This window comes from Ostrea edulis, chromosome 2 (genome assembly GCF_947568905.1).
Source record: "Ostrea edulis chromosome 2, xbOstEdul1.1, whole genome shotgun sequence".
Classification (NCBI taxonomy): domain Eukaryota; kingdom Metazoa; phylum Mollusca; class Bivalvia; order Ostreida; family Ostreidae; genus Ostrea; species Ostrea edulis.
In genome coordinates this window covers 19,625,001-19,639,020 of record NC_079165.1, presented here as the reverse complement: position 1 = coordinate 19,639,020, position 14,020 = coordinate 19,625,001, and the positions used below count along the sequence as shown (strand labels likewise).

At 35.2% G+C, this 14,020-nt stretch overlaps 1 protein-coding gene across 1 annotated transcript in view; it reads right to left on the bottom strand.

Annotated features, from left to right (window-relative positions):
- The window catches only part of LOC125667586 (uncharacterized), a 33,026-nt gene extending 26,103 nt beyond the window's left edge, over positions 1–6,923 (bottom strand). Inside the window, exon 1 of the mRNA XM_048901161.2 lies at positions 6,793–6,923. Within this exon, the coding sequence (XP_048757118.1) occupies positions 6,793–6,812 (20 nt within the window). The 5' untranslated portion in view covers positions 6,813–6,923. The remainder of the gene's footprint in view (positions 1–6,792) is intronic.
- Between the last annotated feature and the right edge of the window lie 7,097 nt (positions 6,924–14,020).

Here is a 14,020-nt window from a genome sequence, read left to right as displayed (position 1 = left end):
TGTGGTTCAAACCTACCCCCTGGTGCGGGCAAAAAACAGATAATAACAAAAAATAAAAACATAAAACAACCTGAGACAAAGTAAAAAAAAAAAAAGAAAGAAAAGAATTACAATATCATTCACTGAACTTCAATCAAAGTATATAAATTCACGACTTCATGCAGAGTAGCAACTATTTTTTTCCAATATGTCACTAAATCTGATCAATTATCTCATTACAAACTGACGCTGTTACGAAGGTTAGAAAATCATATGCACATACAAAGTCAACATCTCCAGAGGCAAGAGTTGTCTAGCTGCGTTTATGAAATGTGAAGATAATGAACAATGATTAATCTCATAACTCCTATAAGGAATATAAAATAGAAAGAGTTGCACAAACACGGACCTCTGGATATAGTCCGATATACCAGGTTATCTAACGTAATGTTGTGGTGCCAGTGCAAATGACATATCAAATTATAGTTGCGCAGATGTCCCTCCCCATGTGGTGACTACTGTTGTTGTTGTTTGGTTTTTTATTTATTGATGAAATAGTTCCAGGATTTTGATTTTGCATAAATAATATTAGGCCAATTCAACTTAATTGATAGATTATCATCCCCGCCCGCCCCTCAAAAATTGGCCCTCCCTGAATTTTTTTATTTTGTGAAACTTGCGATTTCCGGAACATTTTCATGTCCGACTCCGGTATTTACACTTCTTGTTTACATTCCTGGTATAGGAACGTGAAAAGTCACGTGAAGAAAATAGATTTATATGGTTTTCTTAATTTCTCGCATTCTTACAGACTGACGTAAATCTTGAAGAAGTTAGGTATATTTCTGTTATATCCTTAAATTAAAGCTTAACCTGGAATTAGTGTATGAAAATAGCATAGATTGGTATCCATCTGCCATTAAATGATGCGGATCTGTTGGGGAAAAAAAATCGTTTGTCTATAATATTTTTCTCAGAAAATAAAAATTAAAAAAATTAAATCCTCCCACCCGCTCGATATCTTTTGCTGACCCTGGATGATAATCTACTAATTAAGTTGAATTGGCCTTAGGAAGGTCGATCCCAAGAAAATATATTGAAATTTAACCTGAATACGCAAAGAAATATATCAGTAGGTGTATCGAAGGTTATATGTATAATATATTTGGTAATTAAAGTCTTAGATATTGATACATATCGAGATCTTGATATATCGGTGCAACTCTACCCTAGTGTGGCACCATCCTACCCTGGGGGCCATGATTTTAACAAACTTGAATCTGCACTATGTCAGAAAGCTTTCATGTAAATCTGTACTTTCCTGGCCCAGTGGTTTTTGAGAGGAAGATTTTTAAAGATTTTCCCTATATAATTGTATGTAAATCTTTGATCCCCTATTGTGGCCCAACCCTACCCCTAGGGGCCATGGTTTTAACAAACTTGAATTTTCAGCTCTTCTGGCCAAGTGGTTCTTGAGAAGAAGATTTTTAAATGACCACACCCAATTTTTGTTATTATATCTCCCCTTTGAAGGGGGCATAACCCCTCATTTGAACAAACTTGAAAGTCCTTCACCTAAGGATGCTTTTTGCCAAGTTTGGTTGAAATTGGCACAGTGGTTCTGGATAAGAAGTTGAAAATGTGAATAGTTTACAGACAGCCAACGGGTAATCAGAAAAGCTCACTTGAGCTTTCAGCTGAGGTGAACTAAAAAAAGTAAAAAAAACTAACTTGTAACAGACGGACAGACAGACAGGATGGATGTAGTGCAAAATTTGGGTTTGCCGTTAAACTAAAAGGACTACAAATATAAAGAGGCACAATTCCTGTAATAGATTAACTACACCCAGGTATATCGATAATCACCCAGGTATATCATAATGACACAGGTATATCATAATCACCCAGGTATATCATAATCACACTTTACTGCATCAAAAAGTTACAAACCTTTCTGCAATCTCAAACCTAACACATAGTCCAAGAAGAACAGCACTGCATGTAATAGACTAATTTACAATGTATAATTATAATTTTCTTTTCCAAATATCAAGATCTAATAGAAGCATCTACTTAAGAAATATGATATCTTTAAAATTTTCATGGGATGTAAAACAGTTGATCACATGATCAACTATTCTGATCATGAGCCAACCTAATCTAGCTGAGATTCCTCAGACTCAAATACCCCCCTCCCCCCCTCAGTTTTTATCAGTCGATTGACATGTGCACACATGTCACAATATAAAGGTGGGGGTATTAGAGCCAGAGGAATCTCAGATTAGAGCCTGTGAACCACATTTTTAAACATCCAATGGAAATTTTAAAACAAGCATACATTTTTTCACTTATAATTACATTTGTATCCAATGATGCGACATGAAGCAATATCGTTTTGATTTATTTAAGACGTATCACTGTAATTTCAACCTAAAGAATTGTGTTGCTTTAAATACAACATCAAAATTAACTTATGATGTGCTATTACGAATACCACAATTAAATTGTGTCACATAAGAACTCCATTAATATGGCAGTACAAATTACTGTAAATTGGCATGGATTTACCAAAATGTTGCTAGATTTGTGAAAGCTGTTTCTATGGCTTACCCAAAGTCCACAAATCGGATGAAATAAAACACGCAATACAGCTTCAAAATTGTGAATATACATCACTTGTCTTAGACCCAAGGATTTGAAATTCCGCCCAATTGTAGGGGGGTCATCCATCCCAACACAAAGACTTAGTAACTTGCTGGACATTATATTAAAACCTCTGTGTAATGAAGTAAACAGTTTTGTCTGTGATGATTTAGATTTCTTACGACACTTACCTGATAAGGTAAACAAGAACGCAATATTAGTAACATTTGATGTTGTTAATTTATATACTAATATTACTTGTCCACTAGGACTTCAAGCACTAGAATATTGGATAGATAAACACCCAGAACAAATAGATGAACGTTTTTCTAAAGACTTTATTTTAGAGGCAACAGCACTTGTACTACAAAACAATGTTTTTACATTCAACAACAAACACTATCTTCAAGATAAAGGTACCGCAATGGGAACCAAAATGGCTCCAACATATGCCACACTTACACTCGGCTATTTAGAGGAATTATTATACCAAAAAGTTAAAAAATCATTTGATGAACAATTCGGTCTATATATAAGACAAAACTGGAAAAGATACTTGGATGATTGCTTCATTATTTGGAACAAAGACATTACGGATTTGAATAAATTTAAGAACATTCTAAACGAATTGGATATCAATTTAAAATTCACAATGGATTACAGTACATCTTGTATACCATTCCTGGATGTTTCTGTTATCAAATAGGAAGATAAAATAATTACAGATATTTTTTACAAACACACGGACACTCACCAGTATTTACACTTTTCGTCCTCGCATCCAAGACACACAAAACGTGCCATACCTTACAACCTTGCCAGAAGAATATGTACCATCAGGGCTTGAAGCTAACTTTTTATGTCATCAGTCCAGCCGGACTGACAGGGTATAATTTCAACCAGTCCGCTGAAACATTTACCAGTCCAACAGAGTTTTCCAGAAATAATTAAACACATTTCATTAATGTTATTAAAATGAAATTTAGCTTAATGTCTTAAACAATATTGTAACACTTAAATGTGGGATTTATATTTACAAATCAGATTTGTCTGATAGGTCGAAGCATGCCAACTGTGTAAATTTCATAAGTATATTTTCCAAAATGATGCTTTAAAAAATTAACTGGTCAGTCTCATCGGACTGACTAAAACAAATGTCAGTCAGCCAGACTTTTAACCAGTCACGGACTGACGGGCATATGTTAATTTCGAGCCCTGACCATCGTTAGCGAAGAACCTAACAGAGAACAACGTTTAGGGGAATTAAATAGTTATTTACAAAAACAGAATTATCCAATCAAACTTATAAACGACGGAATCAAGAAAGCCAGAGAACTCAATAGAGAAAATCTTATCAATAAATCCAAAATCAATCCCACAACAAATTCACACATTTTACCATTTGTTACAACATACAACCCAAGGAACTCTAATGTTACACCTATCGTTCGGCAACTCAACGACCTACTAAAAACAGATGAAAAAATGGGGAAAATTATGAAGAAATATACTTTTATCAACAGCAAGAGACAACCGAAAAATCTTAGGAGACTGTTATGTAAATCTAATTTTCAGGAAAAGTCCAACAAAAAAATTTTCACCGTTACCAAATGTGACGATCGGCGATGCAGAACGTGCCCATACTTAAGGGAAGGAAATTCGTTCAAATTTAACAAGGAATTTACGGTAAATTCAGATATGACGTGCTCCACCAAAAATTTAATTTATGTTATAACATGTGCTGGCTGTGGAAAACATTATATCGGTGAAACTGGAACTACTCTGCGAACTCGTATACAAGTTCATAAACAACACATTTCAGCACCCGAATCACAGAAAAATTAAAGTTAGTGAACATATAGATGTGTGTGGCCATGGACAATTCAGTGTATTTCTGTTTTATAAACTGTATACAGAAAATACTATTTCCCGACGAGAAAAAGAAAGACACTTTATTAAGACTTTAAAACCGGCTCTCAATAGCTTACTGTGAAATATGTTTACTGTTATTATCTATGACGTCATAATACGCTTAACGTAAAAACCTTTTCCCTTCATTCGTTTATGACGTCGTTATGTACGTGAAATGTTAGGACGCCTTTATGACGTCAGACCATTTCAAAACTATTTTAAAATGTAACGCCTGAGGATTATAAAATGAAAGCGCTTGCGTTAAATTTTTAACTTTGTGTACTGTTTATTCTATTGCTTTTAATATTTTATACCGGACACTGTGATTTTTTAAAAACACAATTTGAATATATATATATATATATATATATATATATATATAAAGCACTAAATAATCACAACTAGGTACTGAAAATTTTCGCCCCAGCCCAGGGTCGAACCAGCGACGTACGGCACCCACCGCCTAGCAAGATTGTCAAACCAGTGCGTAAGTCCACTCGGCCACAACGACTTCCCTATATATATATATATATATTCGACTGCCCTATTTTGGTGACTGACCAGAATCGGTGACCTTTTGTTTATGTGTGCTCGTTGTCATTTCCGGGTATAGATTGCGTCATCAATTTCGCCGTAGTGTTTGCAAATATAAATAAAGTACGTCTTAAATTTTTTTCCGAAAATGAACTACTAGAAGGAGAGTATAATGCAAAAAATCAACACGAGCACCCCAAAAATAACCCCATTTACTTATTACTTTTTCAAGCAAACTTTCAAATTAATATAAAGTATACCAAAAGTCTAGAATTCTACACCATGTTATTTTATTCATTGACGTTTAGTTGCACATTCCTCCTGTATATACGTTTTAACAGTTACAAACTTTTGGTAAACCTATATTAACAATGGTCACCGAAATAGGTGACATCAACGTTTTAGGACCACAAAGTGACATGTTTTTTTGATACAAAAATATATTCAATTAGCGTATCAATGAATTTGGAATTTTTGGATGAAAGTAAAGGAATTTAATTACTTTAAAGTTAGGTGTGTAATTTATTTATTTAATCCACGTGATTAATGAGAAAATCGCGGTTTATCACTAAGGTCACCGAAACTGGTCAGTCGACGATATATAATTATATATATATCTTAATGTTACTACAGGTACATGCAACTACTCCTAAAAAAATATATCACGTACTACTTCTAAGCTATTCTCTTTAGAGAAGTCGAGAGGCATAGCCTACATCGACTTCTCTTCGCAAGCATTCATGTTTTGATTCTGGAAAACGTGTAAATGCCGGAGTCGGTGACGGTTTATGCTTCAACCGACGTTTCGACTCAGATGTGCCTGGATTTACGCAATAGACAATTTGCTTTCAAACATTTAACAGCAATGCACAAAACCGTCACAAGGAAATCAACACTTACTTGCTTTTAATCCATTTTCAATATGCCCCTGTCCCGGGTTTAAATCACAACTTTGATTACGTCAGCCTGCTTTTCTCTTAACTGGTCCCCTATTGTGACAGCTCCCAAGACCAGTTAACGTAAACCCGGGACAGGGGACATGTTGAAAATGGATTAAAAGCAAGTAAGTGTTGATTTCTTCATGACAGTTTTGAGTATTGCTGTTAAATGTTTGAAAACAAATTGTCTGTTGCGTAAATCCAGGCACATCTGAATCGAAACGTTGGTTGAAGCATAAACCGTAACCGACTCCGGCATTACACGTTTTCCAGAATCAAAACATGAATGCTTGCGAAGAGAAGTCGATGTAGGCTATGCCTCTTGACTTCTCTAAAGAGAATACTTCTAAGCCTATCAGTTAATGGTCCTGTAATGTCTGAATATCACTACAAGTACATACTTAAAGTTTCTGTATTTGTGCTTTAGGGCTATAGTATATATATAGGCTATACATTGTTCTACGTCAGTGTTTTTTCTACAAACTTGTGTTTTACCTACATTTTACAAGCACCTTGTTGATGCACATTGTACTAATTTTCACTACTCAATACTGTGATAATATGTGTATTTTACTACAATTTTCACTACTCAGTACTGTGATAATATGTGTATTTTACTGCAATCAGATCGTTACCATACATACTCAGTTCTGTAACGAAAATATGAACGATCAGTTAGCCAGATATGCAGAGGAAATTCGAACCACACCAGTATACTTCAACTACAATTTTTGATGACTCTGGAAATATGCTAAATATATGGAACACTTCTGAATATCATCCTTACCTTACTTGTTTCGCTGACATCGTTTTCTACTCGATATTTCATCTTCTAACTAAAACAACCTTTTCTGTGTCTCTGAGATTCATTCCATGTAAACTACCGAGGTGTTCCGTCATTACCGAGGTGTTCCGTCATTCTGTTTATGAAAAGCGACCCAGTAACAACGATTTGGCGCGGAAATTGACTTTCAATAAGCCGAGTTATGTCGTGCATGTTAAATTAAGATTTTTAGATAAAAATAATCACCTACTGTCTATTTTGAAATATAAAAGAAGTAGCTGCAATGAACTGTAGCTCTCTGGATAAAAAAGGGGGATTTTTATTTGAAACACAAAACTGTACCCTTTATCGGGTGTTGCTAAAACGCGGAACAGAAAACGGAATGGAACAGAAAATATTTTGTGTAGGTCAGCATTTCGTAAAACCAAAAAGTCTATGAGCAACTCACCCAGAGCAAGGGAAGCAGAAATTACTGAGAGAACGGGAAGACATGCTCAGAATCCAGCGTTTCATATACTTCTTACAATTTTATATATGAAAAGGTGAAGATAACGAACAGGGATCAATCTCATATTCATAACTCCTACAAAATCAAGAGTTGAACAAACATGGACCCCTGGATATACCAGAAGTGGGATCAGGTGCCTAGGAGGAGTTAGATAGAATGTTCTATCGTTAAAGTGATAATGTCCTACAGACCCGGTTTATGTCCCGAGACACGGTTAGATTATCCCAGCTAAGGAGGAGTAAGCATGCCCTGTCGACCGGTCACACCCGTTGTGAGCCTTATAAGGGAAACATTCAAAATCAACTTGAGTAAAGAACGGTCTAACGATCGGTATGAAACAAGTTAGACAGAATTTTATCCACTGATAGGCTTATACGGCTTCGATGACGAACTAGTTTTGGTCGGGGTTATTTTTTGTTCAAATCCAGTTTGAGGTTTACCGAGCCACTTGAGAATTAAAACTACATTGTAGTTTGTATGGAACATTATAGGCCTAAATTAAAAGTATTATACTCAATGCGAGAGAGTACGTGTAATTTGATAACATTGAGCATGATGCAATAGGAATATACAAACCATTCTGGTAAAAATGTATGTCAGGTGAGTAGCTGCCTATATACGCAAGTACGCAACTGTGTACACACCATTTGTGGGTGAGATAGAGAGAGAGAGAGAGAGGAGAGAGAGAGTGTGTGTGTGTGTGTGTCTACATCACCTTACGGTTATACTCCAGTTTTCCTAATCATGTCAATACTAATATATAAATATTGCATGTAGTTGAGGGTAACATTGAAAATTTCATCATTATACTTTCATGTAAAATACTCGAATCTGATTGGTCGATATGTAATAGAGTGAAATTTTACATGTTTTAATACTTTATTTCAGGGATTTCATTTATTGAAAATAAATTGCTTTAATTCAATTTCTTTACAGAGTTTTGAAATTTGATATGAGAATAAAGTTTTATCTAATTGAAATCATTATTATAACTATGACTTGTGTTTGTCTTGTTATTTCATTACTTATTGAATTTTACTGCTTACCATGCAGAACAGGGTTTTCTTTAGGATAATTGTTACTATTTATAGATCACTCTAGGTTGGTCACATGGTTTTTAGGAGGGAAATTTCTTTTGAGGACAGGTATTCTTGTTTTCATGCTTAAATGGCACAGAAGGGTTTTTGGATAAAAGTTTCATATAGTAGCTTGTTCTTTACTAGTGGATTGATTTATTGGATGGATATTTATTCTATTTGAGCAGACATCAACACATACTATAAAGTAGGAGGATTGCTTAATATTTGCACCGACCTTTGCACCTCATGGGAGGGTCATGCAACAATAATTTTTTAGGTACATCACCACAATAAAGATAAAACCCACGACACCGGAGTTAGTGTTATTATTACACCCGTTTACAATGGCGCCCAACTTTTGAAAAAACATATTGTTACCCTCTGAGAACAGAAAGGACGCGCCCAAGGGTGATAATATCTAGCAACGGGTAACAGTACTTGACAACGGGTGATATTATAAAAAATTATCACATGCGTCAAATTTATGCGCGTACGGTTCGCCGTAAATTGGTAGACAACGTCATTTGAGCGTTTGTAATAAACGGGATTACCCGCATCGGTATAAGAATATCGCTTGACAGTGATTGATGTAAAACTTATACGGTACCAATTTTGATGCACCAGATGCGCATTTCGACAAATAATGTCTCTTCAGTGATGCTCAACCGAAATGTTTGAAATCCGAAATAACTATGAAGTTTTAGATCTAAATATAGCCAAAAACAGCGTGCCAAACAAGTGGAGCCAAATTCGTCCAAGGATAAGAGCTATGCATGAGGGAGATAATCCTTAATTTTGAAATGAATTTCTAAATTTTATAACAAATGTCAACAGACGTAAGTTTTTCTGCTTTCCTGATTATAATAAAATAAAACAAATATTGCATGTAGTTGAAGGTAACATTGAAAATTTTCACCCCGAGAAAACCATTGTCAACCGAGGCTGACAATGGTTTTCTCGGGGTGAAAATTTTCAATGTTACCCTCAACTACATGCAATATTTGTTTTATTATACTGAATGTTATGTAAACAGGAAAGCAGAAAAACTTAGATTCGAGTATTTTACATGAAAGTATAATAAAAACTTTTAGTAACAATCATCACAACACATATATTATATATTTTATAAGATTGATAAAAGTTAAAGTGTCATTAGGCTAGTCAAGTTGTTCCCATAGCAAGAAAATGGTCAACATCACCCCCACCTACCCCACCCCCCGAAAAAAAAAATGGAGGGGCAACCCCTCCTCGATACTACGGTGTCTGAATATTTATATCTATACATGTATATATACACATGTACATCCTGCCTAATTACCTTTGTTATATATATGTGTACCTGTAAATGTGCATCTATTATATATATATATAACTTATACGGTACCAATTTTGATGCACCAGATGCGCATTTCGACAAATAATTTCTCTTCAGTGATGCTCAACCGAAATGTTTGAAATCCGAAATAACAATGAAGGTTTAGAGCTATTATAGGGGAAAATTGTGTGCCAAAAAAGTGGAGTCAAATTCGTCTAAGGATAAGAGCTATGCGTGAGGGAGATAATCCTTAATTTTGAAAAGAATTTCTAAGTTTTATAACAGCAATTAAATATACATCCGTATTTTCAAGCTAGTAACGAAGTACTTAGCTACTGGGCTGTAGAGACCCTTGGGAACTAACAGTCCACCAGCAGAGGCCTCGACCCAGGGGTCACAATGTAAAACTTATACGGTACCAATTTTGATGCACCAGATGCGCATTTCGACAATTGTCGTAAGAGGCGACTAAATGGGGCGGTCTTCGGATGAGACCGCAAAAACTGAGGTCCCGTGTCACAGCAGGTGTTTCACGATAAAGATCCCCCCCTCCCCCCTGCTCAATGGCCATAAGCGCCGAGCATAGGCCTAAATTGTGTAGCCCTTCACCGGCATTGGTGAGGTCTCCATGAGTGAAACATTTTTAAGAGGGACGTTAAACAATATTGAATCAATCAATCATATGCGATATAGAAAAAAATCTGCCACAACAATGGTCGAAGTTTCAAATCGATCACATGTTTTCGATGCATCTCACTGGAAGATATAAATAATGATTTGCTGTTATTTTATTTTTAATTTAAACCGTTTTAAGAACTTTTGGAATCAATATCTAATTACTAATGTAGTAATACATTGTATTTAATTTCAACATGCATCATATACATACATGCATGTACGTTAAAATTGATGTAAGAAAACTGCTTTAAAAAAAAAAACCCGCACAAACACGTCAATATTATTAGCAATAAGTTTTATGCATTATATTTGATATATTTGTACAATATTAAAGATAGATTAAAATTTTGCGAAAAAAGTAATAGACATCCCAACTATCTAGAACTTGAGATATAACGTATCAGTACCCATTTTTGCCGAAAATGAACGAATTTTGATCCGATTTTTGTAAAAAGAAAATAAATTCGAGTTATTAAAGGTCTATGCGTGTCTTTGATTTTTTTTTTAATTCAATTTATTCTTAGATAATCTTTCTTTGAAACATATTCCCGTGACCTTTAAAAACGAAAGTAGAATAATTTCCATTCATCATGCGGTGTATTTTTGATCCGCCTCCTTTACTCGAAAGGCAGACATCATCTGCATTTATTAGGTGCATATTTTTATGGCAAACTAGGTAAAGCATTAATTGTTTGACTGGACATATATGTATTTATTAAATCGCAAAGTAAGTAAAAGTTTATGAGGTTAAATGATGGAACAGTTTGCTTCAGTTCTATAACATGCAAAATATTGACTTCGTGTAACGAAAACGGCCGATTTCTGCATTCATTCTTTTTAAAAATTCATATTGTTTGCAGCCAACAACCGACACCATATTGATAAGGAAAGAAGAATATCAATGGGTAATTAAACATGCAAAATATAAATCTGGTTGTTGCATGCAAAAGTTTTTTCCCCAGTTCTATAACATGCAAAATATTGACTTTGCGTATCGAAAACAGCCGATTTCTGCATTCATTCTTTTTTAAAATTCATATTGTTTGCAGCCAACAACCGACACCATATTGATAAGGAAAGAAGAATATCAATGGGTAATTAAACATGCAAAATATAAATCTGGTTGTTGCATGCAAAAGTTTTTTCCCCAGTTCTATAACATGCAAAATATTGACTTTGCGTATCGAAAACAGCCGATTTCTGCATTCATTCTTTTTTAAAATTCATATTGTTTGCAGCCAACAACCGACACCATATTGATAATGAAAGAAGAATATCAATGGGTAATTAAACATGCAAAATATAAATCTGGTTGTTGCATGCAAAAGTATTTGTTTTTGCTAAAGTTTATTCATAATTTATTTCAAATCAACAGATTCCGCTAAAAATATTACGTCATTTTCATGTAAGTGGGATTAGAAGAACATCCTAGTTGTGTAAATAAAAGGAATAATTAAGCATAGTATGAAAATTGAAAAAAATGAAAAGAAATCTCGGCGGTATATAGCCAATAACGTCCCTTGTCTTTTATCTTCAATTCAACATATCCACAGTTGAATTAGCAACTCTTTAACTGAATTGTTGCTCTTTAAAAGAATTGATGCGCGCAATCGTTGTAAGAAATGAACGAAGTGTTCAATTGAATTAAAGAGATCATCAAATCATTTATACTGAGCTCCAAATTAAATTTTGCGAGCAATAACTCCATCACATGTTGTGTGCATCAAATCAAGTATTGTTCTCATCAGTTGAATTAATGCGCGCATCAAATCAAGTATTGCTCTCATCAATTCAGTTGATGCGCGCAATTATTCAATTTCAATTGATAATATCTTCAAGTCTTTAATTTGAGTTTATGCTAACTTGGCGATCCATACCTCTGAGGTTCCCTGGGGTGGTTTCCAGTCTGACTTTCCTAGTTTGCCCCAGTTTTTACTTTGATTATTGCGAAAATACAATGAAATCAAAGGAGCTCTATGCTACAGAGCATTGCTAATATTTGTCAATTTCCTGTGGCCGCCCAAACTCTGGTAAAATTCATGGACTTTTGGGTGAAGTCTCGCACTTCTAAAGATCCTCCATTAACGTTCATTGCTCATCCACTGATATTGGTCATGGATTCTTTGTTTTGGGACCATGCTTCAGGATAACTTAGCATCGACTGCTAAAACACCTCTATAAAAATAAGGCTTCGTTCTACTCTCTTTATACACAGGACGCGGTACCTTGCGAGGCAGGTAAATGCAGCACAACTTACAAGGCTAAGATCATGGAACTTGGTATACATACACATGTTCCGAAAGAAAAAAGGAAAAGGGTTATTGTTTTTCAAGGTCGAAGTCAAACTTGTATGAGTAATTCTGCAAAACAGTATTGAAACAATATTTATAAACTATAAAGCTATGATAATCAAACTAGATGTACACATATTCAATTACATTGTCGGAAACCCACGGTCGGTCGCTCTATTGGTAAACGAATAGAGCGACCGACCGTAGGTTTCCGACGATGATTCAATAATCATAGACCTGTTGTATTTAAGGTACAATGTATGGGGCAGTGTCTCTCTTTGTCTATTCCTCCATCAGCGCCTTGTAGACAGACAAGGACTTTCAAACTTGGTATACATGTTCCTCATGGTAACAGAAAGACACCTGCAATTTCACAATGATATGCAGCTGTACTTTCATGCATAATCACGATGGAAACACAGTACTAATGAGGCTAGGGTCACCAAACACAGTATACAAGTTCCTCATAGTGTTGGTGCCAAGTAATTTTATCAATAATCTCATATATCATATACTGGCTGACACGTAATGAATGTGAGAGGGTATGGCGGTCGCCTGCTCGGACACGTGGGTTTCCTCCGGGTATTCCGGTTTCCTCCCACATGACCTGGCACCAACATCCGTGTATAAAAGGACCCCATTGGAAATAAGCTTTCGAGCTTTCATGGGTTATCCTTGGTATGTACGTATATTTTATAGGTATACACCGAATAAACATTTATTTTTGTTTTACACTGCCCAGTATGATAAGGTGTTACTATGGAGTCTGTAAGGGGCACTAGCTGCAGAACTGTAGCTCTCTGAAAAAAATATTGGGGTAGACCAGAGACTTTAATCTGTGTAATATTTTCTCAGAAAGCTACAGTTCTGCAGCTATAAGGAGCACATGCTGACAGAGTGGTTAGTGCCCCTCGGATTATCCTCCAAGGTGTCCAACAGATTTTTCATAGTCGTCAAAAAACCAGTTTTGGTACAAAAATGAAGTCATATACCCAAATTAAAGAATGCCAAGTTTTCTTCAAAGATATTTTGATGATTCTTCCGGTGCCCCATCTCTAAATATTCTGTCTAAAACTGTAAAACCTGTGATGCTTTGATCAATAGGAATTCATTGACTAGTAATCGTTCCCACACTCGGTCAATCTACATTCAGTGTAACCTTTGTGAACTGATTCACTTCAGGGAAGCTAAGGGGTCACTAAGTAAAAGAATATCAGGACATAGATAATAAATTAATAATGGAGGTAATGAAGTTCTCTTAAACATTTCAATGCACGGGACCATTCCACCTTGTTCATGAGGGTCGGAATTCTTTAAAAAATTCATCATACTAACGACCCAACATCAAGTACCCCTTTTT